Source organism: Aspergillus pseudonomiae, assembly GCF_009193645.1.
Source record: "Aspergillus pseudonomiae strain CBS 119388 unplaced genomic scaffold BDV37scaffold_3, whole genome shotgun sequence".
NCBI lineage: Eukaryota > Fungi > Ascomycota > Eurotiomycetes > Eurotiales > Aspergillaceae > Aspergillus > Aspergillus pseudonomiae.
Window position 1 is genome coordinate 187392 of NW_022475995.1, and position 24005 is coordinate 211396.

Sequence of the window (24005 nt, forward strand, 5' to 3'; positions counted from 1 at the left end):
TCCTATTATGGTATTACACAGGCAGAAACCCGCCAGTCAGCATGCATTCTTAATGCCTTAGGCGTCAACTTCCCGCTCCTGCGCCACAATCAGCCTTGAGCATCGAATATCAACCACCAACATTGGCTGTGATGATGTGTCTGGATGTGTTAGGTACCGATCTACGGTCTTCTGGCCCCACCTTTTAATATCACAGCCAGTCATTTCATGCCTATAATTCCGAAAGGAAGTAATCCCGGAGATTCTGACTTGGCTTTTCATGGTCAACAACCCTTCGGAGGTCGGGGGTAAGCGTCACCACGCCCTCTCTAATACGTACGAGAATGTGAGTTGCGCCATATAAAGGCCCCCACGGGGAGCTTATCTCAGCACGTAAGCCATCATCGATATATAATTCTGGTGCCTTGTCTTGCTTCCAGGCAATCCAGGTCCAAAAGTGCGGCCCAAATTTACAGAAACCGGGAGACTCACCATGGCCGCTCCCCTGGGTTTTGTTACATATTTCTTCCTATTACTTGCGGGCTTCTATCTTGCCCGCAAGATAGCTAGACTCGTCCAAGGTGTGTGCAGCCCCGCTGACCATGTAAGAGTTAAGGCCCCGCTAATGCCAGCACTTCCATAGTCCGACGATTCAAACAACTACACGGTTGCTTGCCCCCACCAAGAGAATATCATAAAGATCCGGTGCTGGGTCTGGATGAAGTGCGGTCTATGCTTCGAGTGTTTCGTGAAGACCGCTTTCTGGAATGGGCGTTAGAGAAATATCGACGTTATGGAAACACCTTCGCGACCTCAGTTCTGGGTGACGATAATATATGCACCGTTGAACCGGAAAACATCAAAACCATCCTGGCGGTGAAGTTCAAGCAGTTTGACCTGGGAGAGAAAAGACGGAGAACGTTCCATCCGCTCTTGGGTGATGGTATTTTCGCATCCGATGGGCCGCAGTGGGAACATTCGCGGACTCTGCTGAGACCGAGTTTCACTCGCACGCAGATCGCGGCGACTGATTTATATGAGAGGCACATTCAGAGGCTGATCAGCCAGATTCCGCGAGATGGCTCAACGGTGGACCTTCAGGACCTCTTTTTCAAGCTGGTATGGAAGAACATCCGCGGTAGAATGCCCCAGTGCCATACCTAACAGTACATCCTCTAGACACTTGATACAGCGACCGAGTTTCTGTTCGGAGAGTCTGTTGAGTCTTTGCGCCCTGGATCTTCCGCCGAATCTACTAGTTTTGCCCACCACTTTAACGTTGCCCAGGATGGAATAGCCTTCAGCGTGGCCGTCGCGCCATTCGACCGACTGATTTTCAGGCCCAAGCTCAGGGAGTCTGTCAGGGAGGCAAGAGGATATGTCGGCAACTTCGTGAAAAAGGCCATTGAATACCGACGCTCGCTTGACGCCGAGAAACATGCGGGCGATGTATCAAACTCACAGTCGCGATATGTTTTTCTCGAAGAGCTCGCCAAGGAAACAGACAATCCAACCGACATCACTGACCAGGTCTTGAATATCCTCCTTGCAGGAAGAGACACGACCGCCAGTCTGCTAAGCATGGTATTCTATCATCTCGCACGGCGTCCAGATATCTGGGGAACCCTGCGGAGCGAGGTTGCGACACTCGACGAGAAACACCCATCATTTGAGGAGCTAAAACAGTTGAAATATCTCTCTTGGATCATTAATGAGAGTATGTTCAGTCCTATGCAGTACTCCCCAGATCTTGACGAGACTGACTACCTATAGCTTTACGCCTGTACCCCGTGGTCCCATCCAACAGCCGCACAGCAAACGAGGACACATTCCTCCCCGTCGGCGGCGGACCAGACGGCAAATCACCCGTGTTTGTCGCCAAAGGCCAAAGAGTTGCGTACGATGTGTACGTGATGCATCGACGCCATGATATATTCGGCCCCGACGCGGAAGAGTTCCGGCCGGAACGATGGGAGACCATACGACCCGGCTGGGCTTTTGTCCCTTTTAATGGAGGCCCTCGCATTTGCCTCGGACAGCAGTTCGCCTTGACAGAGGCGTCTTATACGATCGTAAGAATCGTGCAGTCGTTCAAGGAGATCACCAATCGAGACCCGGAGCCGTGGCAGGAACGTCTCGCACTTACGTTGGCGAGTAGGCATGGGACGAAGGTGGCGATGGTTCCTGTTTAGATTAGTGTCTGTACTTCTTTCACCGTAGCTAATACTTAAAAAGGTTGACTGGGTAGTTATTCCAGCCATCAAGACTCTATTTCGGGCTCTAATCTATTTTTTGAGGATCTAGCCATTCTGATACTTCACTAGTGCTTTGAAGACCAAATCTAGAATGCTGTAACAAACCGTAGGCATAACATATAGAGGACGGTAACCTATTCGATGCGAGGATCTGACTCTCAGGTGGCTTGGTGAGACTACCTGACCTGGTGGTGAGAAGCAAGGATATGAGAGCTAATGTTGATGTAACAAGAAGGAAATAACAGGGACATCAGAACAAAGTTTCAGGGCTCTATCAACCTTTCACTGTCTACATTCTACATTGCCCGTCAGCTCCGTTCAACAGCCGTTCAGATTAATGGGTAGGAAACGATTGAGAAGGGTTTGATCCAATATGGGAGGTGGGCCAGGAGATAAAAATATACGCAATATAACATATAGGTTATAAGCTATAAATGTGAAATATGCCGGTGAAATGTTTCTCACTGCAGACGGTCTACAAAGTTGATAACTTCCCCGCCGTAGAGCTCCGCTCAAACCCATCAAGATCCTTCACAAATACAATGCGGAATACATGTTCAGTCTCAGGTAAAACAAAGAAAAATGTGCGTAAGCGCTTGACCAACTGCTCTTCTACTAGAACGTCTGGTCGGGGTGGAGCCCGTAACAGGCGCACTTCCAGAGTTGCCTGCGGCGAGGAGTCTAGCTGGCCAAGTAACACCTGCCACTGCAGGATACCACATTCCTCTGCCTGCACCAGAGCTTTCAGTTTCTCAAACTCGAAGTAGGCTCCATCCCACTTGAAGCTGAAGCGACGGTCACGGCCTTGCATCTGGAGCACACGCAGGTACTGCCGTTCACTCTCAGGGACTACGGCGTTGGCCATCTCGGGAAGTGGATGGAGGGATCCCAGGTCTCCAGTGATATAGCGAACGAGTGGGTTGCGCAGACGCCGAAGGGAGGTCTGTATTATAATGTCTGTTTCTCCTAAAGGTAAAGGCTCAATGTTAGACGGAGAATTTCCCTCATCTAAAGCCGCAGGCGACGGAGCCCAATGACGGGGATCGGGGACAGATGTATGAGGCAACTTGCTACTTTAAAGAATAACTTCTCAAGTAGGAGACACCATTCAATCTGGCTATCAGTCACGTTGAAAACGTCTTTCTTGCTCACTTATCCCCACCATTCCTGTGCCAAGTTTTTCACAGAGAGGAGAATCTTCTGGGACAGAAAAAGTAATTATCATCTAATTGGAAGGTAGATGCATTCACTTCGTGGCCACACAAGAATACTCCGGCTTGATATGCGTGCCGTCACAGAGCGAGGCCTGCAGGACCACCAAGGCTCCATTTTAGAGATGGCCGTCGCCAAATGAGGGCTGTTGGCTAGGAATGGGCCCTACGCATTGCTACTCTCGCACATAGCCCCGAGCCCCGAATGTTTCTCAAATCGTAGAAGAATGCACGCGAATATTTTCACAGCAGCCGGATGCTCAATAACTGACAAAGATCTAACGTGTATCCGCAGAAGATTCGGGCACAGGGAACATCAGTTGTTCGAGTGTGATGGCAGATTCGAAATCCAATAGCCTGCCCCAAGTATCAACACGATTAGTACTTTGAAAATGATACTAGGTTCACCAGGCAGAGATAGTCATAGAGAAGCGAGATACAAGCGGGTCCAGAACAGAGCTTCAACTTACTCATCGTTATCGAAGGATCCACCAGCTGATACTGGAGCAAAGGGACTCAACATTGTCGCGAAAGCCTCAAGTATTTCCACATCGTTCTGACGTGCATTATTTGGTAGCTCCGGAATAGGAGCAATCGTGGAATCACTCGATGACTGAAGCATATAGTCCCTGGGATCTGTGGCGGGGGCAAGCGTCCGGTAGTTGATCCAGTTCTTTGCCTTGGTGAACATTCTTGCGAGTATTTCAGCGCCAAAGTACACAGATTTGAGCTCTTCGATGACCATCATGCAAAACTCAAGGTTGTGGCGGCCCATACGTTGCACCATCTGCTTTTCAGACGTAGCATCAAGCAGATGGATTTGCAATGCGGGAACCAAGGCAATGCAGCTAGCGATATTAGCACCCTGATCTTAAATCTCATAACTGTCCTCAGATACTGTACGTACACGATCGCCTGGGTGTTGCTAATCATGTCAGCGCCGATCATGTTGCCAAGGATCCTGTTGATGTTCGTCGCAGCATCTTTGGCCCTCCGCAGCACAGTTGATGTCCATTCGTCCGCAGAAAGATCAGGCGGATTCATTTCTGTCCGATCAAAAAGGAACGGCCGGTATAGGGTTAGCAGAACAGAACTAGAGCTTTAGCGTCAGCCTGGTGAGGACAAGTACCATGGTTTCACTTACTCTAGATATAGCTCTAGATGGTACATGTGTAAGGAAACGACGTGACTATGTCCTTGAGCTATAGCGTGATCTTTGCGGAAACAATACTGTCGGATGGTATCGTCCATCTGCTGTATTTCAGTCCTACTAGGCCGTGTCCGGTCCGCTCGGTTTTGCCATGAGAGAATCTTTGCTAAGGAGACCGTAAGTGTCAATAGCTCCGTCCATAATTTGGACAAGTCCTTAGTGCCTTCTGGAAGGTACTTCTTCCGAATACACTCCGGAATCCCAGCGAGCAGGTTATCGGAATCGTTGGCATGTGGCATTCGGGTACTGCAGTCGGCTAGGTTGATGCGCATAGGCCTGCCCATGCCAGCAGAGAACCAGGCTTCACGATAAAAGCAGCTCCACCATATCTGCCTCCAGATGCTGCTGTCACTCGTTGAGATCGCTTTACTGCGTTTCCGACCCGTGTCTGGATGCCGATGTAGCCCTATCGTTTGGCATAGACTGATAGCAATGCCATTCCAATGCCAAGGTCCGGTCCTGTCTTCGGTGTCCGAATACCAGAAGCCTGTCAGAAGTACCGCCTGGATTAGAGTAATCTTCCTTCTCTCATACTCTGCGTCATAAAGAGCCTATGTGACTTTGGTTAGCTGCTACTGTCTCTCTAAAACAGCATGATCAAGCTATGACCTTAGCTCGGGTATACATTGCACGCTTCATCTCTTTTCGAGAAGAGAAATTGGCTGCTTTTAGGGTGCTGTCATCTGCGAACTATTTCTCATGTTAGGATGCCAACGTGGAAAGTAATGGGGTGAGTGGTACCCATACATTCGCAGCAGCTAGAAGCATGCTCCACAACAGGTGTACGCTTACTTCGTTGCGTCTATTTTCGAACGTGTCGAGGAACGAATGGGCATCAATAACAGGAAAAAACGGATGCACATAGTAGAAGTATGTCCGGATCATCATTTCGCAGACAGCAGGAGTGGGGAAGTCGAACACGCCCTTACGGCGCAAGTATTCAATCGTATCCTGATCTATATGGGTGAGCTCAATTCGGGGGATGAGGAAGTGTCCACTCTTCTCCCGTGGCTCTGGCTCGCATATGTCGACCACCAGACCGACGCCACGGGGGTCCCCTAAGTGACCGAATCAGCATCAGAGTGGACCATCACTGGCGCGAGTATCTCCAGAAGACCAGCTAATTGTTTGATTCATACCATATAACGGGGAACAGCATTTATCTGTCGCATCCCCGTCTAGTTGCGATGCGCCCATGTCACCTCCATTATGATGGCTGAAATGCTCGTTGAATGGACGATAAGAGTTGTCGATGCTATCTCCAGTATCCCCTACTGCTGGAGCTGTAGGACTGGGCCCGCTTGGCACGGATAGATCCTTCAACGCAACGAGGCGCTCGGTGGAAAGCTGCCATCCCCCAGCGGAGTACTCTGTATCGCGGATTCGTTATTCGACGGCGAAGACACCGTACTAAGGTGGTAAGGTAGGCCACGTCGGCTACGGCAGCTCGTTAGCGAGCTTTCCGAGGAGGTCTTCGCGCTGAGGTTGCTATATGGCTTACTTTGATCTCCTGCTTTCCCGCGGCACACAGGAAAGCTCATCTAACGAGCAGTTGGCACAAGGATTCCCAGTTTGTGGGAGACTGCACCTTACTTTACGGGCGTGGCATGACTGGCAAGCCACGGGTGCTCGTTTTCTGGACTGTCGCGTTCTGCCAGTATTCCGCGGGCTCTCCTTTGCAGAATTGGGCATCATGGAAACCGCAGTCTTGTCGTTGCGAAGGAGGTAGCACCAATGCGGGAATGTTGCCGCGGATAAGAAGGACATGGGGTTGCGCAAAGGTACACTCGGTGGGCCTCGGCCGAACAAGGCAGCCGGTGGGTCGTGATTAGTCATACCGTCATACCGAGTTGGTTGCCTCGGCTGTCCAGGTGTATCTCGTAGTAGCACGATGACAATACGTACTCCTGCATAGTACGTCGCGCTGGGGAGTGGTTTCCACTACGGGCAACTAAGTTACCATCGAATACATGCACCACAATCCTCCACGCATATTATTGAAGCTGTTGTCGCTACAACGTAGACGGAAGTTGAACATTTAAGATCCGTTGGTGCTAGAGCCGACGGATGACGCTCTCAAAGGCCAGAAACAAGAGAACGGGTTGAAAACCTTTCTACAGAGAGACAAAAAAGGAGAGGACATAAATAGAGCTTGGAACTGTATATTAGGCGAGGCGCAACGAGGCGCTGATGCATATGACTAAAGCAGTGTGCAGCGTAGGGCACCGTACTATGTACACAACAAGATCAAAGTCGAGAAGCCTTGCTCTTGGACAGAGCCTCTCCCATCTTTGCCTGTGGGATACCCTGGCAGAAACGGTCGAGGCCACCAAACATCTCGAGCGGCGCTTGTTCGTCCTGCTCCCGAACTAAGCGACGACGCATCAAAGCCTTTGTCTCCAGCAGGCTCGACTTCACCAGATGTTCGCCGAACGTCTGCTGCAGGTGCCCCATCACCTGCTCACGGAAGTTGCCTTTGCTTTCGAAGACCTTGTTCACAAAACCAACCTGAGCCAACTCACTGACGGGTATCTTCCTGCCGAGAAGGAGTGCCTCGTTTGCTCTCCCTTGACCCATGCGCTGCACAAAGGCGACACTAGAGCCGCCCTCGGCAACGAGGCCGAGAGAGGTGAAAGGAGTCATCAGCCAAGCATCGGATACCGCGTAGATAAAATCTGAGTGCGATATCAACGCGGCAGAAAGCCCTATGACCGGTCCGTTCAGCGCCGTGACCAGAATCTTCGAATGGCTGTAGAACGCTCTCGCCACGTCGATGTTGTTATTCACCAATTTAGGAAGCCAGTGAGGGCGAGACAGCATGTCCTCCATGGATGGTGGCTTTCCCTTGAGGTCAGCCCCTCTAAAAGCTGGAATCAATTTCTCTTCCCCATTTCCACCTTTCTCTGTGCAAAGGGTGGAGGAAACTTACGCGGAGAAAAAAGCGCCCTCGCCAATTAAGACAGTCACATAGACGTCTGAATTGTCTTCAGCCTCTCGAAGCAAGCTGGCGAGGCGATAATACAGGCTCTGCGTCAAGGCGTTGAACTTTTTTGGGTTGTTCAGTGTGATGATGGCAAAGATGCCGTTGATGTCCAGGCGAACAAGATCCTCTTCAGCCATATTGCGATGGAGTCATTGTGTCGGGTTAAGATAATGAGAAGATGATGGCAATGTCGTTTGTACAACCTGGATTTTGAGGGCTCTCATTGACCGTTTTATGTCGTCTCTTAAGCGTATACTATGGCTTGACACCCGCGGCTCTGGAGTGGGTACCCTCAGTGCCGCGGGAACAAAAAGATGCAGAAAGTATAGTCGCCTGTAAGCAAGCCTCGGGCACCTCGGTATGGAGTATATACCCGATGTCCTGTACATCTGCGACTATAGCAGCCTACATACAGCTGTTTCGGTCTATTTACATCAGCCAGAACGTCTGCCTTTCGCCATGGGATACTTGATGTGGTGCCTCGGCCTGGTACTAGGCCTGAGTCTCAAAAATCTACCTTTCATGTGGCATGTAAGCTCCGAATGAAAGTTCCTTCCTCCTCCCTTGAATCGACACTAAACTTCTAGTTTCGATTTTTTGGTGCCCTCGCAATGGGCTACCTCACTCGCCAAAGGTCAAGCTATGCGCTCCAACAACGTCATGTCTTTCTACCGGCCGTGGTCAGATCTCGGTCTCCAGCAACAGAAGGGGACTTCAACATTCATAAGTCCAATTCGACCTACATCACTGATCTCGATGTATCGAGAGCGCACCTCAGTGGGTTGCTCTTTGCGCCCGTCTTGTTGCAAATTAAGTCTTCGGTGCATTGCAACTTGATAGTCAGCGCGATTTCGTGCACGTTCCATCGAGAAATCAAGCCATTCCAACCGTACGAAATTTGGACCAGAGTTGCGAGCTGGGATGATAAGTGGATTTATATGGTCACACATTTTGTTGATACGAGCAAATTTTGGCCCAGTGGCTATATCATGCAGGCCCATACTTCGACTAACAGGAAGATAGGAGTTCCGCTACCTCATACAAGAGAACACAAAGCTGTGTTTGCATCTGCTGTGACCCGGATGGTGTTTAAAAGAGGCCGCTTAACTGTACCTCCGAAGCGTGCTTTGAAAATCTGCGGTCTCCTACCGGCTCCGACAGCCGAATCCCCGACGGCCGCATCCTGTCCAGATCCAGGGGCTGGGGTAACAGAGTCCGCTACCGGCTTCAGTGAATGGACAGCAGAAGATATGACATTGTATAAAGAGACAAATCTCCCAATCGTGCGACTCGAGAGGGGTTGGGATGCTGTGCGTGAGCTGTTCCGCGAAGAGCAGTTGGTGTTGGCAGAGTACAGGGACTTCACATGGTGAATGTCGGATCTTGGGCAGAGGGAGGTCCGGTGTCTGGGCATTTTAACACGTCGGGAGTTGTCAGGTTTGGATGATCAGAAACGTGTGTTGTGACGAGTGGTGTCCGCATACCCCTCGTATCGTCTGAACGGCGGAGGTTGAGGCTTGCTATTTAATGGATGAGTCAAGAGACATGGGCGTTCATATCTGTTTCGTCTCAATTACCGCACAGCAACCGTTATTCCGTCATGTGTAGGCCATCCGTATCATCCAAGGGTAGCTGCCTTGCGAACCTCGCAGCTTCTGTGCGATCATTCCATGGTGTATTTCTCCTGGCCAGTCTAGGCCAGACGTTAATCTTTCTCCCACTCCTGCAAAAGGGTAACTACCTCTTCAATTGTATTGTTGGCGGGAAGCAAAAGGAGGCATTTCGCCTGCGCTGTTATCTACAATCGAGTGAGCGCTCCCTTCTAAGGCATTCTCACGGAGACGTGAGAATGGAGGGAGATCTGCGGAAAGAAACAGGAAATTCTCATACTCCTGAAGGTATCTACAAGTCCTATAAGTCTGACAATGAGTGCAGGCTCCAACGCGAGCTTAAGAGCTGAGACCGCATGTTAAAACGGTAAGAGATATGAGACATGGATTTTCCTTTCGGGTTGTCCAACCAGCAGAGTGAGACCAGGGTTTGGGAAGGAAGGTGAGGGAGCCAAGGGCCGAAGGATTGAGCCATCTAAGCACTAGCCCGCTCGTCGCGCGACTTCAGGGCGGCACTGCTCACCTACTAGAACCAGTAGGCAAATCGTTCAGGTGCTCGTAGATTTTTGCTCAATAGGTCGTTGACAAGCTCGCCCACAAACATACGACCAAGTAGTAACTGTCAGGAGAGAGCAGCGGCGAAATGCAACTTGAATGTGAACTTCCTCCAATGCCCGGATTCATTCGCCAGAGCTTTCCAGCAGTTTTAGTTGCGGCTGAAGCGTGTGTAGAGTAGTTGATCTTGCAATTGAGAGTCCTGGCTATGTCGAGGAATATGAGACTTCAGGACTCGCTGGAGTTATTGAAGACGGGATATACCTCTCCAGAACTACAGCATGGTGGCCGAAGCATCTAGCGTCAAATACCCGCTTCCAATCTGACCAACGATGTCATCAAGGTGGAAAGAGTCGCTATCAAGTCCAGAAGTAGGTGAGAATGGTATCGAATGATCGCCTCTGTTGGGATGGACAGTAGGGGAATACTACCTTGTCAGGGTCTACCAGTTACGGTGATACACACACCATGCAGAAACAAATAAACCCCAAAATTAATATATATCATTTCATGGGTTTTCTTCAATGCCCAAAGTGTCCAACCGGGAAAGGTATCCCATTTCGTAAGGAAGCGTGCGAATATTGTTATCGAACAAATACAGCTTCTTCAGGCTCGTAAGCATGCCGATCTAGTACTTCTCAAGCAGGACGAAGGGAGAGAGGATCATCGAGACAGTGGAGAGCACACATCCTCCCTCTGGGGCCTTGCCGCCGCATCGATCGAATTGTGAAGGAAGCTGTCAAGGATGGCGAAGTCAAGGTTACTGATTGGTTGATATACAGGGAGATTGAATGTGGGTTTTTTTACTTTTACTTGTACCTTTATTTCCAGACTTCATATGGCAGAGAGCATGTCGAAGCTAATGGCGTCTTCAGCCGAGACAATGTCGGCATCATCCCGGTGTAATCAATTTCCGAATAGCTACCGTGTAATTTCCCGAGATCTACGGTTTCTGACCTGTCAAGACTAATGTGCAGTCTTATAAGAAAGCAGCTACCTAGATCTGACGAATCTATACTTTGTAATCATCAGTTGCCTGGTATGGTCAGCAACCCGCGGGTATCAAAAAGAGCCGGTGTGGATTTGTTGACCCACTTAGCAGCATCTTGACGCACCTTTCAGCCGTACCACAACCAGGAGAAGCTGAAGTCCAACTCATCCGGGTATGGAATTGCACAGTAAGCAGCTTTGCAATAGGGTAGACATAGCGCCATGTAGCTCTCCACCAATGATACACCGTGGGAAAAGATCGTTGAGACACTCAAAGACTTGCCTAAGACGGACCAACGCCGGGACGAACAGGATCTGCGGTCTTACACAGATGTTCCTGCGGCAGTGGATGTTTACGCTGGCTGGACGCTGGATCTCTCGCGTGGGATCTTGCGGTTTGTTTTCCTGTTCTTGCTTCTTGCTCTTGGCCGCGAGTCGAGACTAGCTCTCGAAGATGTCACGATGTGGCCCTTGCTTCCTCGGAGAAAGCCAATTCCTGACGTTCATTGTGAAAGTCGGCCGTAAGGTTCATCCTGCCAGGGAAACTGACCGATCTTTTCCCCTACTCGATCTATGGGTTCGTGGAAATACCCGAACTCACTTCAGCTTCCATGAACCCCCACTGTCGATCATTGTCTCGGCATATTGGTCATTGGAATTACTCTTGCTTATCCTATCTCATGTAGATACAACCTCATTCCACGAGTGTCCCCGACTAAACATGTATTTTCCAATTAACATCTGCAGTAATAAGAAAATTTGATCCGGACTGGATGGCGCAATTACTTTTCATGGTAGAGGCTGAACCCGTGCATTAAGCACACCACCAAGACGACAAGTGAAAGAAATAATAAATAAATAAATAAAGACCAACTTCGAAGAGAAGGAAAAGGGAGCTGTTAAGAGGCTCATAGCATGTTCTTGGTTCAGGAGACAACACTATTAGCAAACGGAATGGCATTCCATCTCACCCGACGTAAATGCCTCGCTGGATCCTTGATGCTGTTCCGCGCATGCAGCCACCGATAATTATCGAGGAGAATGATTGATCTTGCAGGGAGGTCAGCTGGAGTAAGGTGCAACGTGGATTGCGCCAGTGCCTCCAGGTCCTGCAAGGCCGCTCTCAGCTCCTTCAGCGCCGCAGCCGCCCTGGCGCTCAAAGGCGTCACAATCTCGTCACGGTATCGCATCATGAGGGAATGACCCCGATCTTGTGTGTCAAGGGCAAATAGGCTACCCACGATATGACGTTGATCGGGGTTCTTGATAAATTCGGGTGGGATGGTGATCTGGTATTCCGGTTCATGGAGAGCTGCTTTGGCGGCCGGGGAGAGAAACTGGCTCAGTCGATCAATTTTCATGACGGAGAGAGTGCCCCCACCGTAGCGATCGGGCTGGAGAACTTGAAGCGCAAAGAACCGCGGTGGGGCGTGCTCGTAGCTGCAGTCTGTGTGCCAGGGAAATTCCTGCATTGTTTCTGATCGAGCCTGGTGATTCTCGGTCTGAAAGGTGGTCTCGCTGGGGCGGACGTCCCAGAACCAGCCACGGGATGCGCTATGGGTGATGGGGAGGCCATGACCATGGTTTTTTGACAGGCTGACAATAAGGCTTGCCAAGTAGCGACTGTTGTCATCAGGAAAATTCAGGCTGATTTTGAGGATCCCTTCATGCTTGAGGTGGTTATGTACATCGCGAACATGGTGCAGGTGTTGAGAGTCAATGAGATCTTGTGCCACTAGATGAGGTACTCTGGGCACAGTGTCTGTAGCGAATTGGCGAGTCAGTCTTTGTATCCCTGGCAGATATTGCACAGGGCTTTTGCTTTTGTTGAGAAATCGAGCATATCTGCTCGTTGATCGAGCGGCGCAGAAATGACGTCCTATATGTTGCATGAGGGGCAACTGGATTCTTGCAGTGAACAACACAGTAATCCGGCTTGGGAGAAGGGATCCTCATAACCTAGCCGGCCGTCTTCGCACGAGGAATGGCACTGGATCGCAAAGGCAGGGTGCAGGGTAGAATGGGGCGAATTGAGTCTCCTGACGCAGGACGTGTTGGTCACAATGTAGGTCTCGCAGAAATTAGATTAACGTTACGTAAATAAAGCTAAGAGAAGGGATACGCAATGTGACTGTCTAAATAATCTCTTGAATATAACAATTACCTTACTGAAGACGAGTTAGCTGGCTGCAGCTGAAGTACTAGGTCGAAGCTCCACTACCCAGTCGTACAGCTGTGTTACCTCGTCCTCGAGGTCACCATACGATAGCCTCATTCGGCATGGTACATGGTGCTAGCACGATTAATGGAAAGTTTATATTTAAGTGGAACTCCACATGCAGATGACGTGAAAGCTGAAAGCTCTGTGTAATGTGAGTTGTGATTCAGACGGGCCAAATGAAAGATTCCAGCACGCACGGTCAGCTGTCCGTGATTCACGGCAAGTGGAATAGTATGTCTCGATTATACGCTTGTATAGATAGCAGATTGTTATAGTCAACACATATAGTACACGTAGATCTTCAACTATGTATTTGGAGAGCGATCCCATTGCATTGTTATGCCATTGACTAATATCATCGCGGCATTTGAACGTCTTGTAAAGAATGGAGTCTATACCTTCCTGCCACCGGTTAGACAATCACTAGATGCAGAAATAACCAAAAGTATCTCTTAGCTCTCCAAGTACTCATCCAAGACTGACCAAATCCACGCGCCTCCATGACTGACGGCACAGATCCTGTCAGGGCTACTTCTCCATGTTCTCAGCCCTAGAAGCTGGCCATTTGTTGTGTGATAGGTCCCGATAAGTGGATAATGACCTCTGTCACCAGATGACTTGAGGATGACTGCATACAGGCGCGGCCAGATGCGACGCTGCACGACATACATAGTGTTTCCTGAAACAAAGTGAGGGTTGCGGAGACGCTCAAGAGTCGATAACCACTCGTCGGCTCCGACTTCATCTCCAAATAGAATCTCCGCCCCCTTACCTCCATGAATCGGCTTGAGCAAGTATTCCTTTCTTAGCTCCGGGGATTTCGCCGAAGTCTGAATGAGTTCATTCAGTTCTGGGCTTCCAGGGATAAAAGAATCTGCGATGCCTGCATCAAGGGCTTCTCCCTGGGCCGGGGTTAATACCTCCCGTGCTACCAGGGACGGAATCTCTTGCTTGATAATACCAAGCATTCGTTTGTCATGAACAAGGAGAATAGTACGCATGTCATTAAAGCAGCGTAGGCAAACTTCACGCAGTATCTCAGGTGAGAGACCGGATAATTCGTGCTGGTGAAGCTCTAGACCAACCTGGTGTATCTCTTCCACAACCTCACCATTACTGGTGAGAAGGACAGGAGACTCATTAATAAGCCTAGCATGGCCTTGGTCTTTTACCAAGCAACATAGCTTACCCCCATCTGGGCTTTTGGGATCAGGGATTAACCTAAGATCTACTGGTGTGACCAGCCGTGGTCTAATGCCGATATGGCGGTGCACGAAGTCGATGAACATGTGGATATCTATCCCCGGCTCTTCGCCCCTAAACAGGTGCAATAGGCGGCTTGGATTGAAAAGACTGAGCAGGCCGTTCAAGATCTATTGTATATGTAGTAAAGGATTAGTCTGATGAATATCGCAATACAGTGGTAGCGCGTGATACAGAAAAGTTCTACCTTTGAAGAATCAGTAGTATGGATGAGACCATTGCTTCCTGCACCGAGATCGCTCATCACTTCTTGTCCGTATGCCTGGTGCATAAACCCGTTGAAAGAAAACCGTGCATTAATTTCTGTGAGACGGTAGGGTTCCGTCGAGTCCAATCGTTCTACTAGCATAGACAATGCTGCCAGAGACCAATGTACCCTTCAAACCCTCATGAACCACCAAGCACTGAAGACCCCAACTACTGTAAAGGCGACCGCCCAACGCGCCAGCCCTCTCTTGATGTGATACTCGGCCACGCGATCGATCGCCTTGGAATCATTGATCCGAGGGAAAGGAATATCCGTCGGGACTTCCTTTCCCAATGCCTCACACAACGGACCCCAGCCATCCTTCACACTGAAGAAAACCAGTTGATCTGCAGGAACGACCTCTTTCAACCACTCGAGATGGCGCTCGTAGATGTACGCGTTATCCCTTGAGCCATCATAGATCGTATCCCACTGCGCCTGTAGCAGGGAGATATAAGTCACGAAATGTCGCATCCCTAATCGATCGACGTTAGTATTCATTTCTCTGCCCTCTTTTCCTTTTTTTTTTTTTTTTTTTTTCCTGTGGCCGTGACCGACTGGCCTCATAGAATGTTGGTATATTACGTTACCTGGGAGTGGGAGCAGCACCGCCCCTAGAAACCACAGTTTAGCCAGCGAGCTGATCTGCTGCATGCTCTTAACCCAAGCATCCGGGTCGCGGACCGTGACGATGACCTTGCTGTCGGGGTAGAGGGCGAGGAGTTCAGGCACCAATTGCGAGGCGGGCGCATCAGTGATAGCTGCGTACCCAGTAGTCCGTCGTTGGAGGAGGGATAGGGTAGTGGCACGGTCGCCAGCAAGCCAAGTCCGGAGAATTTGAATCCAGGATTTGATCTCAACGGGACGGCCCATAGTGTTTTGCGTGCCGCCGTGATAGATGGGTCCGTCCAGGAGGATCTCCAGCGCTGCACTGAACGATGCGGTCCCTGTACGCGAGAGACCCGCTCCAATTACTTGGAGCTGGGTGCCCGGTTTGGGGACGGATGCTTGCTGGCCCATTGTTGTAGTTATGGGAAGAACCACTCGGCGGCAATAGTGAATGGCTTTGTAGGAGGGGTGAAGCAACGAAACAATGAATGGATACATGCGGGAATTAAATATGGTCTACAGCTGTCGTACCCACATACCGATAAAAGTAGTTAGAACCGGCAATGCTACTAGTGTTGAGTAGTGCTGACATGAGGCCATTAACGCGTGTTATAGAGCAGGGATGTATTTGTATGTAAGACACCGGTAACAATGGTAATATATCAACCGTCCAACTAGCATGCTCGAGCGAGTTGGGCCGGGGCAAGGTAGAGGGAAACGGTGCACTCGCTAAGCTATTCGCTAAGCCATATGTAGCTGCCAGAGTGGAGACCTCCGCGATTGCCTGTAATTTGGGCAGCATGGCTGTCCCAGCATCAACGGTTGAAGTGCGGCCTCCTTCCCTCGGTGGATATCGAGCACACTTGTAAGATCTTGGGATCCTAGAGATGATACTGCGGAGCCCCAATGACGCCAGAGTAAGTACGAGCCGTCACTGACCTTCTCAATACAGTGGTCTTGGACAACTTCCCCTTCATTTCTCGTTCCTGGAAGTTCAAAGCTGCGAGCTCAATGGCCGTGTGAACCCTCTCTCCAACTTCCAAGCTCCATGGACAAGACGCAATGCGCTCCAATCCAAAAGGCGCATAGCCAGTGACCTCCGCAGAATTTCTTAGTAGTCTACGTCCGCATACTGCACCTTAAGCAATTGGACCAATATCTCCAGAACATCGGGGATGCCATAGCTGGCCATGAGATGAAGGCCGGTCTCGCTCAAAATACTGTGGTACACTATTTTAGGACCAAAATCAGGGCGTCTGTGAACAGCATCACTGAATATTGGGGGGGGGGGGGGCGCACGACTCGTGAGACTGACAACGTTTATATTGATAATGCGACAAGGAAAGAAAGAGCGAGAAAGAGGTCGACAATAGGAAAATGTATGAAGGAAAGGATCAATAAGTCCAAGGAGAGTGTTGACTTGGTACGAAAGCTGACATGTATTATACTGTAACATTGTTTCCATGCGTCATATAGCGGGGAGGATTGTCAACATTGACTGCTATTAACCTCCATCTCTCTGAAATCCTTGTTGAGGCTGGCATTTGTGGAAACCTCCCAGTCGACGCTATACACGGCCCTGTATAGCGTTACTGCCTAAATCCCCAGAAGAGCGGCTATTATGGTCCTCCTATTCCCGATCTCCTCACGCTTCAAACCTTTCCTTATCATTTCCTCAGCTATACTCTGCCCGGCCAGTGGTCTTATTGGTCTCTCTAATACTATGTCGCAGTCTGAAACGCAGCTGCTGTCAAGATCACCAGGCAGCACCGATGAAGAGGAGGGAAGGACAAAATTCCCGTACCCTTAGGGTCTGCCGCTGGTTGTCGTCATGTTCTCCCTTTTGTTGGGGACGTTTTTGATGGTTCTGTCCAACTCCATAATCTCAGTGGTTACTCCTCGAATCTCTACCGACTTTCATGCTGTAGATGAGGTGGGCTGAGCCAACACCATATATGCGTCGCGATTTACTAGCGAGCCGTTGTCTAAATGACCGCAGCTGGTTGCAGAAACAGCGCAAATCTTTATATTATTGGGTTGTTTCCAGAACCCCAAGTCGAGCCACTCCCATCTACTAAAATCCTCCGAAAGTCGTTGCCACGGAAGACGGGCTTCAAAGTATTATGGTTTAAAGAATTGGGAGTTCCACTATACACAGCTTAGGTGGCAAGTGTATGGTAGGATGTATGTTTCCCGTTAAAGCGGCTATTTGTGGATAGAGAAGATCATTTCCCCAAAAATAAGAAACCACTAAGGGGTTTCTTGCAGATTACAGTTCGGGACAGCCAAAGTCTTTGAGCTTGAGATTAGGTCACATAATACATAGTCTCTGGCATAGGAAATCTCAAAAGTCCAGACCGTAGAATTTGAAATTTAAAGGCTTCGGGATCCGCGGGTCCGAGTAGCCATCTGCTGGTGGATCACCCAACCCTAATTCAATTTAACATTAGAAATATGCCGCCCCGACAGAATGGGAAGCTCCGATTGTGTGGGACGCCAAGTCCAAGCCTTATCTGCAGCCGCGATTATCGTGAAAGATAAATATTATACTTTGGCCAACGACGTCATGGTCGTCGGTAAGTGCCTCGAGCATTTGTCTATAAGATCACGATGGCCCGCCTCGGTTTATAGGGCTCCAATCTCATACTTGATATCGCCCATTTGTCTCTCAAATCGCCTAGGATAATCCTCAAACGGCTTGTCTCATCTCGCACTATGCCTCGGGGAAATCGTGCAGAAGTGATTGTTATTGGCGCTGGCCTGGCAGGTCTCACAGCTGCTGCAGAATTAAATCGTCAAGGCATTGATGTCATTGTACTGGAAGCATCATCTCGGATCGGTGGAAGAGTGAATTCCGCTACTACCAGCCTCGGGTCACACCTGGATCTTGGGGGACAATGGATTGGCCACGGACATCATCGCATCGCTGCTCTGGTAAACAAGGCGAAGGGGACACAATTCCAGACCTTCACACGCGGTCTGCCGACGGTTGCTCGCGACGGTCGCACCGTGTCTCTCTATTCACCCTCTATAATTCTCTCGATGATTTACCTCGCCTTGTTCGAGCTGGTCAGCCGGATGTACGTGCCTCAAAGTTGGATCGATGTCACTGTGGACAAAGCCATTGAAACCTTGGTCCCCTTGGAAATTGCCCGACAATTCCTTCGTCTCCTCATTGCAGTATCTTCTACCGCTGAATTGGGTGAGGTGTCGGTCTACAACTTTGCAAAGGCGATACCTCTATCGGGAGGGCTCTCGACGATGTTAGGGACACGGGGTGGGGCTCAAGACACGTTGGTGGTGGAATCTATGAGTATCACGACATCTATGTTGGCCAGCGAGGTCTCTGCCAACATTCTAACCGACATGCCGATCACCAGTGTGTCCCAAAATCACAACGATAACGTGATGGTGCGTACAGCGTCAGGCAGAGAATTTCACGCGAGGAAAGTCATTATCACGGTTCCCCCACCAATGTTGAAGAACATCACATTCGATCCGCCGATGCCCCTGGAACGCAAAGCACTGCAGGAAAACACCCGCATGGGCGTTGTCTACAAAGCGATAGCGGTCTTTGAACAGCCCTTTTGGCGCGACGGATTGGGCGGAGAATTCTTGATACTGGATGATCCTGCGTGCGGCGCCTTTGACACTTCATCACCGGGAGGCCCTGGTCACTTGTGCTTCCTCGTCGCCGGCACCCCGGCACGCCAGCTTGACATGCTGGATTCCAATGCACGCCGTGACTTGCTGTTGAGTCGACTTGCGCCACATCTCGGGCATCGAGTCCTCCAGCCTGTGGATTGGCACGAAAAAGCCTGGCATTCGGACGAGCACTGCGGTGGCGGGTATCTAGGATATGCGATTGTTGGCACCACGGAGGGTATTCTGCCCATGCCTCATGAGCCAACGAACAATATACACTGGGCGGGAACAGAGACGGCGGAAGAGCATCCTGGATATCTCGAAGGAGCGCTGCAGTCTGGCGAGCGTGCCGCCGGTGAAGTCGCTCGCGCGCTTGGTAAAGTGCACAGTATCAAATAGGGCGTGGCAGATTCTGCCCAGCCCCAGAGAGAGGGTGGCAGGCATATATATGAAGGGGGCATACCACCTTCGAGGTTTCACATTCGCGTTATGTTCTACCGATCGACAGGGACATGCAACTCAAAATCGTTGTTCTATTCCTTCGCTAATTTTAATATAGTGTATTTTATCTTCTTCGTCTTATTCTGAACACCTATGGAGTGTAAAATAGTTTCATTTGTACATGCAGTTCCCTTTCCATCGTTTCCACCGAGGTTCTGAAACTTCCGCGAACCATTCTATCAACCCTCACATAAACTCTAGCCATCCACTCCTTAGTTCCTGCACTGATTTTGTGTTATGGCCTACACTTCCATTATTTTCCTGGAATCTGACCAGCTACGGTCCCCATGGCTCATCAACACAGGGGCGTTATGATCTAGACGAGAGACAACGAGTCGAAAATAGAGCTTAGAGCCTAGACTTAGCGAGGTTCGGGGCGAGTGCTAGATCTTGAACCCGAACCCGACCCGATGCCAACTCTAAATTTATATGGAGAGTAATGTGTGTAGATGCCAGTTTGAATAGGAATATTTCGTGATTTCGCTGCTGGCTACGAGTCAGTTCTTCGGAACGCGTCGCCAAACAACCACTTGTTCCCCATCGGAACTTATTAACGAGCTTTTTTCCCATGCGAAATGCCCCAACTTGGGCAGCAACATCCGCCAAATATACCAATAAACCCCACCGAGGCAAAGTAGCAATGTTCCAGTGAGCGGCGTAAGCCACACTGGTAAGCTGGTGCGACCATTCACTGGGGCCACAAACGGTGACACAATAAGGAATACCTGCGACGCTAAAAAGACAAAAGCCACGCTGGTCCAGACTTTGAAGGCACGAGGGGGGTATGCCACACGTTTCCGGATAATGAATAGGCCACACACGACGAAGAACTGAATCACCGCAACAGCCCACTGTCCTACGTCAAGTAGGAAGTTATATGCCTCCCCTGCGGTATAAAGTGAGTTAACCCGGGGTTTGCCATCCATCAGGACAGGGGCTTACCAAAAGGAACAGCGATGATCATGACACACGATGAGAGAAACACCAGTGCGAATGCCCCAGCAGGTGAGCCTGAGCTGGATCTGCCGGAGAAAAACTGAGAAAATGGCAACAGGCCCTCCTGCGCAAAACTGCGTATGACTCGGGACATTGAGAAAGACGCTGTCATAATATTTCCCAGTGATGATAAAGCAGCAAGAATGGCAGTGAAGCGTTGCATGTGCTGACCAAAGACCTTACCAATGAATAATGCAACCACCGTGATACCGGTCTCGCTCAGCTCCTTTGGTGTTGCTGCAACGAAGAAAACTGCATTCACCAAGACATATAGAATCCCTACCGAGCCGACTCCCAAGACGCCTGCTACCTTAAGTGTGCGGCGTGGGTCTTTCACCTCGTCCAGGACATACATTGCATTGGACCAACCCTGAAAGGTGGCCAGCACTTTAAATAGGGCGACCGTGTAGTCCGAGACGTCGGTAGATGACCCGGCAAACGGGCGTTCATAGCTGATGCCGGGGTGAGCTACATTTGGCGACCCAAAAACGACGAGCCCAAGACCAGTTACAACTATCAAAGCCAGGATAAACAATTTAAGTGAAGCGAGAATATTCTGGCACCTGGTGTAAGCCATGTTGACAGTGGAGAGCATCAAATGATGTGAACGGCCCCTTACCATAAGTTTAACATTCCAGGTTTTCGCACAGATATGCATTGCTGCGACGGTTGCCATGAGAGTGATTGCCATACAGCGTTTCACCCAGTCATTCGTTGTTGCTTGGGTAGCTAAGAGTAAGTTCTCTGCAATGGCAATAGTTCCAATACCTGTGGATTGCATTAGAAAATTGATGACAACAAGGGCAGAGAAGAAATACTGTACATACCGGTGAAGCCAAGAAAGATAACATGCGTTGCGAATATCACGGTCGCAAATAAGTGCGGATGTGGATAGGCAGCTTCGAGGTAGTTCTTCTCCCCGCCATTGTGTGGTAGAAGACTGCCTAGCTCAAGGTATATAAAGAAGCCACAAAATGCTAGAAAATAACCCGCAACCCAGACGACCAGGGATGCACCGGCGCTTCCGGTACTATGTGCTATAGCAGACGGTACAGAGAATATTGCTGTACCGATCATCCGGTTGGTTCTGTGTATTCTTCAGTGAGATGAACAATTCAAAGCCAGTGGTTGCATTGCTGAGTAGGATGCATGGTTGCTTACTGACATCAGAAATGTTGTAGAGAGCAAACCGAGGCGGCGATAAGGCTGCGCCTGGCCAGGAGGAGCAACAGTCTCATGATCAGACGGAAGGATTAGAGGCGCGGCCTCCGTAGAAACTTCGTCATCCGGAACGCTCTCATCATTTTGGTCCGGATGCATATCTTACGTGAGAGCTCGTCTGGGGCTTCTTGCGCGAGTGATATATCAAAGTCTCCAAGAGACCACCTTGCATGGAGCGACCCGATAACTGAATCACGTGTGGGCAGGTGACATGATCTATATCAACCCGTGACTGGAATGTAGTCTGTGTACCCTAAGCAGCACTTTAGAAATAATCTTATGAATTTGATAGTTCCATGATGTACTTCGTACATTAATGTCATGAAGCATATATGTAGAAGGTTAATTACTCCACCCCCACCCGAACTGAACAGAACTGCGCCCCTAGGATCTGAATTTATGCCTGAACGCACGTTATTTTCCATGCAGGACTCTGGAGCCTCATATACGAACATTGTATACATCCGATGTACATGAAAGTCGGGATGGGATTGTGAATCATATTGTGTATTGAAGTGGGCAGAATTAGTTGACTAGCTGCAGGTGAAGAAGCGATCGGCTTGACAAAACAGTGTTAGCAGCCAAGGTAAATAATGAAGGGCCGTAAGAAAACGAATGGATGTGATTGCAAACTATCTAACCCTTTGAATGACTGATATAACAACACTGAATACGCTCTTCGAGCCAAAGTCCAACTTATAATGTTTCAAAGCAAATCAAAGGCCTATATGTAGTGCGAGTAAGCCGACCATGCCAACTGCATCTGGTCGCGAGCTATTTCCCCAATTGGGCGATAGGAGCAGGATGCCTCTATATTCCTAGTTCGCACTAGCAGTCCATTTGGAAACAGTGAAGGTTGCCGGGCCGCCAGTGAACGGCTCAGTTCCGAACTGCAGATCTATAATTCCCTTATTAGTCACTTAGCTTACACGCGTTTTAGGTTTGTGTGTACTTACTGATCAAGTACTGGGAAGAAGCAGGGAAATTTTGCTTGGATGTGAGATAGTCGAAAAATGCCTTGAGGTCTCCGCTGAAGGAGTTTATCGGGGTTGCCGAGACGAAGCTGTACGTCTTTTGCTCGGCGCCAGCAGGGGTGGTGGTGCCGTACCACAGTTCCCAAGTATGGCCTTCGACTGTGATGCTATCAATCTTTGTGCCAATGGGCTGGATAGATCCGTAGCGTGCGAGCCTTGAATGTGGGAATCCCCGACTGGGTCAGCCTATGGAACTTTTTTTACTGCACGCGCAAGGTAGAATAGATCGCTTCAGTGATCGGTTGATACTCACCAAATCATCAGTTCGTAATCACCGCTGTATGTGACATGGTTCTTGTCGGCGGCGGTAAACAGGTCGTATGCCACGTCGGCGTTGACGTTGGTGTTATCCTGTTTCCATTCCACGTCGGTGGGGATACTGCTGACATCGCTCACAAGCTTCTTCTCGAGGTCGACTCCGGAGTTGGAATAGCTTTTCACGCTGTTGTCACCACCACTCCAGGTCCAAGTAGTGTGCCATGCAACACCGGAGCTGGAGATGCTGTCAACGTAGACGCACTGGGAGCCAGTTCCCGAGTCCTTTCCCCAAAGATTGGTGTTCACTGTGTATGGAGGGCTCGAGACTGAGTCGTATTGAGAGCATAGCTCCTGTTGACTGAATGCTGTGGCCACGAGGGTGGCAAGTGCCAAGGAGAGCTTCATGGTAAAAGTATAAGCGGCAGAGCAATCTATCGGGACTAGTAATGTTGCAGGACTGATCGAGAATACAGGACGTGAGCAGCGGGCAACGCTGTTTAAAAGGTACAGAGTTAGCAGGCTGCTGATACCATCAACGTCTTCCACTCCAGGAGTGTACCATATACACGAGTGTTTCACTGGGGATCGATCTTATGATCCACAGGGTTCCGTGTCTGCCGAGCCATCATTCCCATGAGTGAGAATCGTCGAGTATCAGTAATTCTTCTCAGGATCTACAGCCGACGGACTATTCGGACACGGTGTACAGGTCCGATCTACCGGCTAATAGAACTACTTCTTGACTATAATCTGGCACATGTCTCGTCATATTCCTAGCCGTTTGGCGGCAGGGTCTATCTGCTCACATCGGCAGGCAGGCAGGTTTATTTTTACTCGGGCTTCGGCTTCGCCTTCGGATATAGTCCTTCGGCTGGTGATCTCACATCGATGTCCGAATATCTCTGCACTCTTATGTCCGTTAAGTTTTCTTCTAGTGCATCCCAGGCATGACACTATGCAACATGGGTCTTCAGAGGATAGATGGACGGCTGTGGTGTTCTAATTGATAATGCAGACCTTAGGGGACCTGTTTCTTCCGACTATAGGCTATCAACAAACTCTCAGTTGGCTACAATATAGTCCATGTCAAATCATGCTCTATTCATACCCGGTTATAGGGCTTGAATCGTCAGGGACATTCGGCCTGGGTCCACAAAGCCTTAGCCTGGCCCGTAGTACCTTACACACTCCTTACTAATGCGCAGGCCCACACAGTC

At 49.7% G+C, this 24005-nt stretch overlaps 11 protein-coding genes across 11 annotated transcripts; 4 read left to right on the forward strand and 7 right to left on the reverse strand.

Annotated features, from left to right (window-relative positions):
- The first annotated feature begins 170 nt into the window (after positions 1-170).
- BDV37DRAFT_236919 (cytochrome P450) lies at positions 171-2269 on the forward strand. The gene is made up of 4 exons (XM_032080656.1): positions 171-560; positions 623-1098; positions 1159-1696; positions 1753-2269. Exons 1-4 carry the CDS (start codon positions 473-475, stop codon positions 2169-2171), a joined length of 1521 nt encoding a protein of 506 aa, XP_031946483.1. The 5' UTR covers positions 171-472; the 3' UTR covers positions 2172-2269.
- Positions 2270-2709: 440 nt separating this feature from the next.
- BDV37DRAFT_278136 (uncharacterized protein) lies at positions 2710-3099 on the reverse strand (the record flags this gene model as incomplete). The annotated part of the gene is made up of 1 exon (XM_032085962.1): positions 2710-3099. The coding sequence occupies one exon, from the start codon at positions 3097-3099 to the stop codon at positions 2710-2712; it is 390 nt and encodes a 129-aa protein (XP_031946484.1).
- A 624-nt stretch (positions 3100-3723) lies between these two features.
- BDV37DRAFT_267914 (fungal specific transcription factor domain-containing protein) lies at positions 3724-6347 on the reverse strand (the record flags this gene model as incomplete). The annotated part of the gene is made up of 9 exons (XM_032084093.1): positions 3724-3802; positions 3916-4293; positions 4353-4538; positions 4590-5206; positions 5265-5345; positions 5403-5713; positions 5795-5955; positions 5985-6196; positions 6249-6347. The coding sequence occupies 9 exons, from the start codon at positions 6345-6347 to the stop codon at positions 3724-3726; spliced, it is 2124 nt and encodes a 707-aa protein (XP_031946485.1).
- Positions 6348-6902: 555 nt separating this feature from the next.
- On the reverse strand, positions 6903-7922 carry BDV37DRAFT_293792 (enoyl-CoA hydratase/isomerase family protein; the record flags this gene model as incomplete). The annotated part of the gene is made up of 2 exons (XM_032089498.1): positions 7585-7922; positions 6903-7515 (listed from the first exon to the last, which is right to left on the reverse strand). Exons 1-2 carry the CDS (start codon positions 7773-7775, stop codon positions 6903-6905), a joined length of 804 nt encoding a protein of 267 aa, XP_031946486.1. The 5' UTR covers positions 7776-7922.
- A 44-nt stretch (positions 7923-7966) lies between these two features.
- On the forward strand, positions 7967-8227 carry BDV37DRAFT_109489 (uncharacterized protein). The gene has a single exon (XM_032078344.1). It carries the CDS (start codon positions 7999-8001, stop codon positions 8182-8184), a length of 186 nt encoding a protein of 61 aa, XP_031946487.1. The 5' UTR covers positions 7967-7998; the 3' UTR covers positions 8185-8227.
- Positions 8228-8249: 22 nt separating this feature from the next.
- BDV37DRAFT_278139 (acyl-CoA thioesterase) lies at positions 8250-9011 on the forward strand (the record flags this gene model as incomplete). Its single annotated transcript, XM_032085963.1, has 1 exon — positions 8250-9011. One exon carries the CDS (start codon positions 8250-8252, stop codon positions 9009-9011), a length of 762 nt encoding a protein of 253 aa, XP_031946488.1.
- Positions 9012-11719: 2708 nt separating this feature from the next.
- Positions 11720-12685, reverse strand: BDV37DRAFT_278140 (uncharacterized protein; the record flags this gene model as incomplete). Its single annotated transcript, XM_032085964.1, has 1 exon — positions 11720-12685. The coding sequence occupies one exon, from the start codon at positions 12683-12685 to the stop codon at positions 11720-11722; it is 966 nt and encodes a 321-aa protein (XP_031946489.1).
- A 1971-nt stretch (positions 12686-14656) lies between these two features.
- Positions 14657-15544, reverse strand: BDV37DRAFT_293794 (sulfotransferase family protein; the record flags this gene model as incomplete). The annotated part of the gene is made up of 2 exons (XM_032089499.1): positions 14657-15000; positions 15115-15544. The coding sequence occupies 2 exons, from the start codon at positions 15542-15544 to the stop codon at positions 14657-14659; spliced, it is 774 nt and encodes a 257-aa protein (XP_031946490.1).
- A 2304-nt stretch (positions 15545-17848) lies between these two features.
- Positions 17849-19177, forward strand: BDV37DRAFT_278142 (flavin monoamine oxidase family protein; the record flags this gene model as incomplete). Its single annotated transcript, XM_032085965.1, has 1 exon — positions 17849-19177. The coding sequence occupies one exon, from the start codon at positions 17849-17851 to the stop codon at positions 19175-19177; it is 1329 nt and encodes a 442-aa protein (XP_031946491.1).
- A 447-nt stretch (positions 19178-19624) lies between these two features.
- BDV37DRAFT_236925 (APC family permease) lies at positions 19625-21608 on the reverse strand. Its single transcript, XM_032080657.1, has 5 exons — positions 21441-21608; positions 21103-21362; positions 20895-21043; positions 20222-20831; positions 19625-20165 (listed from the first exon to the last, which is right to left on the reverse strand). Exons 1-5 carry the CDS (start codon positions 21593-21595, stop codon positions 19777-19779), a joined length of 1563 nt encoding a protein of 520 aa, XP_031946492.1. The 5' UTR covers positions 21596-21608; the 3' UTR covers positions 19625-19776.
- A 706-nt stretch (positions 21609-22314) lies between these two features.
- BDV37DRAFT_293796 (glycoside hydrolase family 12 protein) lies at positions 22315-23248 on the reverse strand (the record flags this gene model as incomplete). Its single annotated transcript, XM_032089500.1, has 3 exons — positions 22784-23248; positions 22453-22685; positions 22315-22394 (listed from the first exon to the last, which is right to left on the reverse strand). Exons 1-3 carry the CDS (start codon positions 23191-23193, stop codon positions 22315-22317), a joined length of 723 nt encoding a protein of 240 aa, XP_031946493.1. The 5' UTR covers positions 23194-23248.
- Positions 23249-24005: the final 757 nt, after the last annotated feature.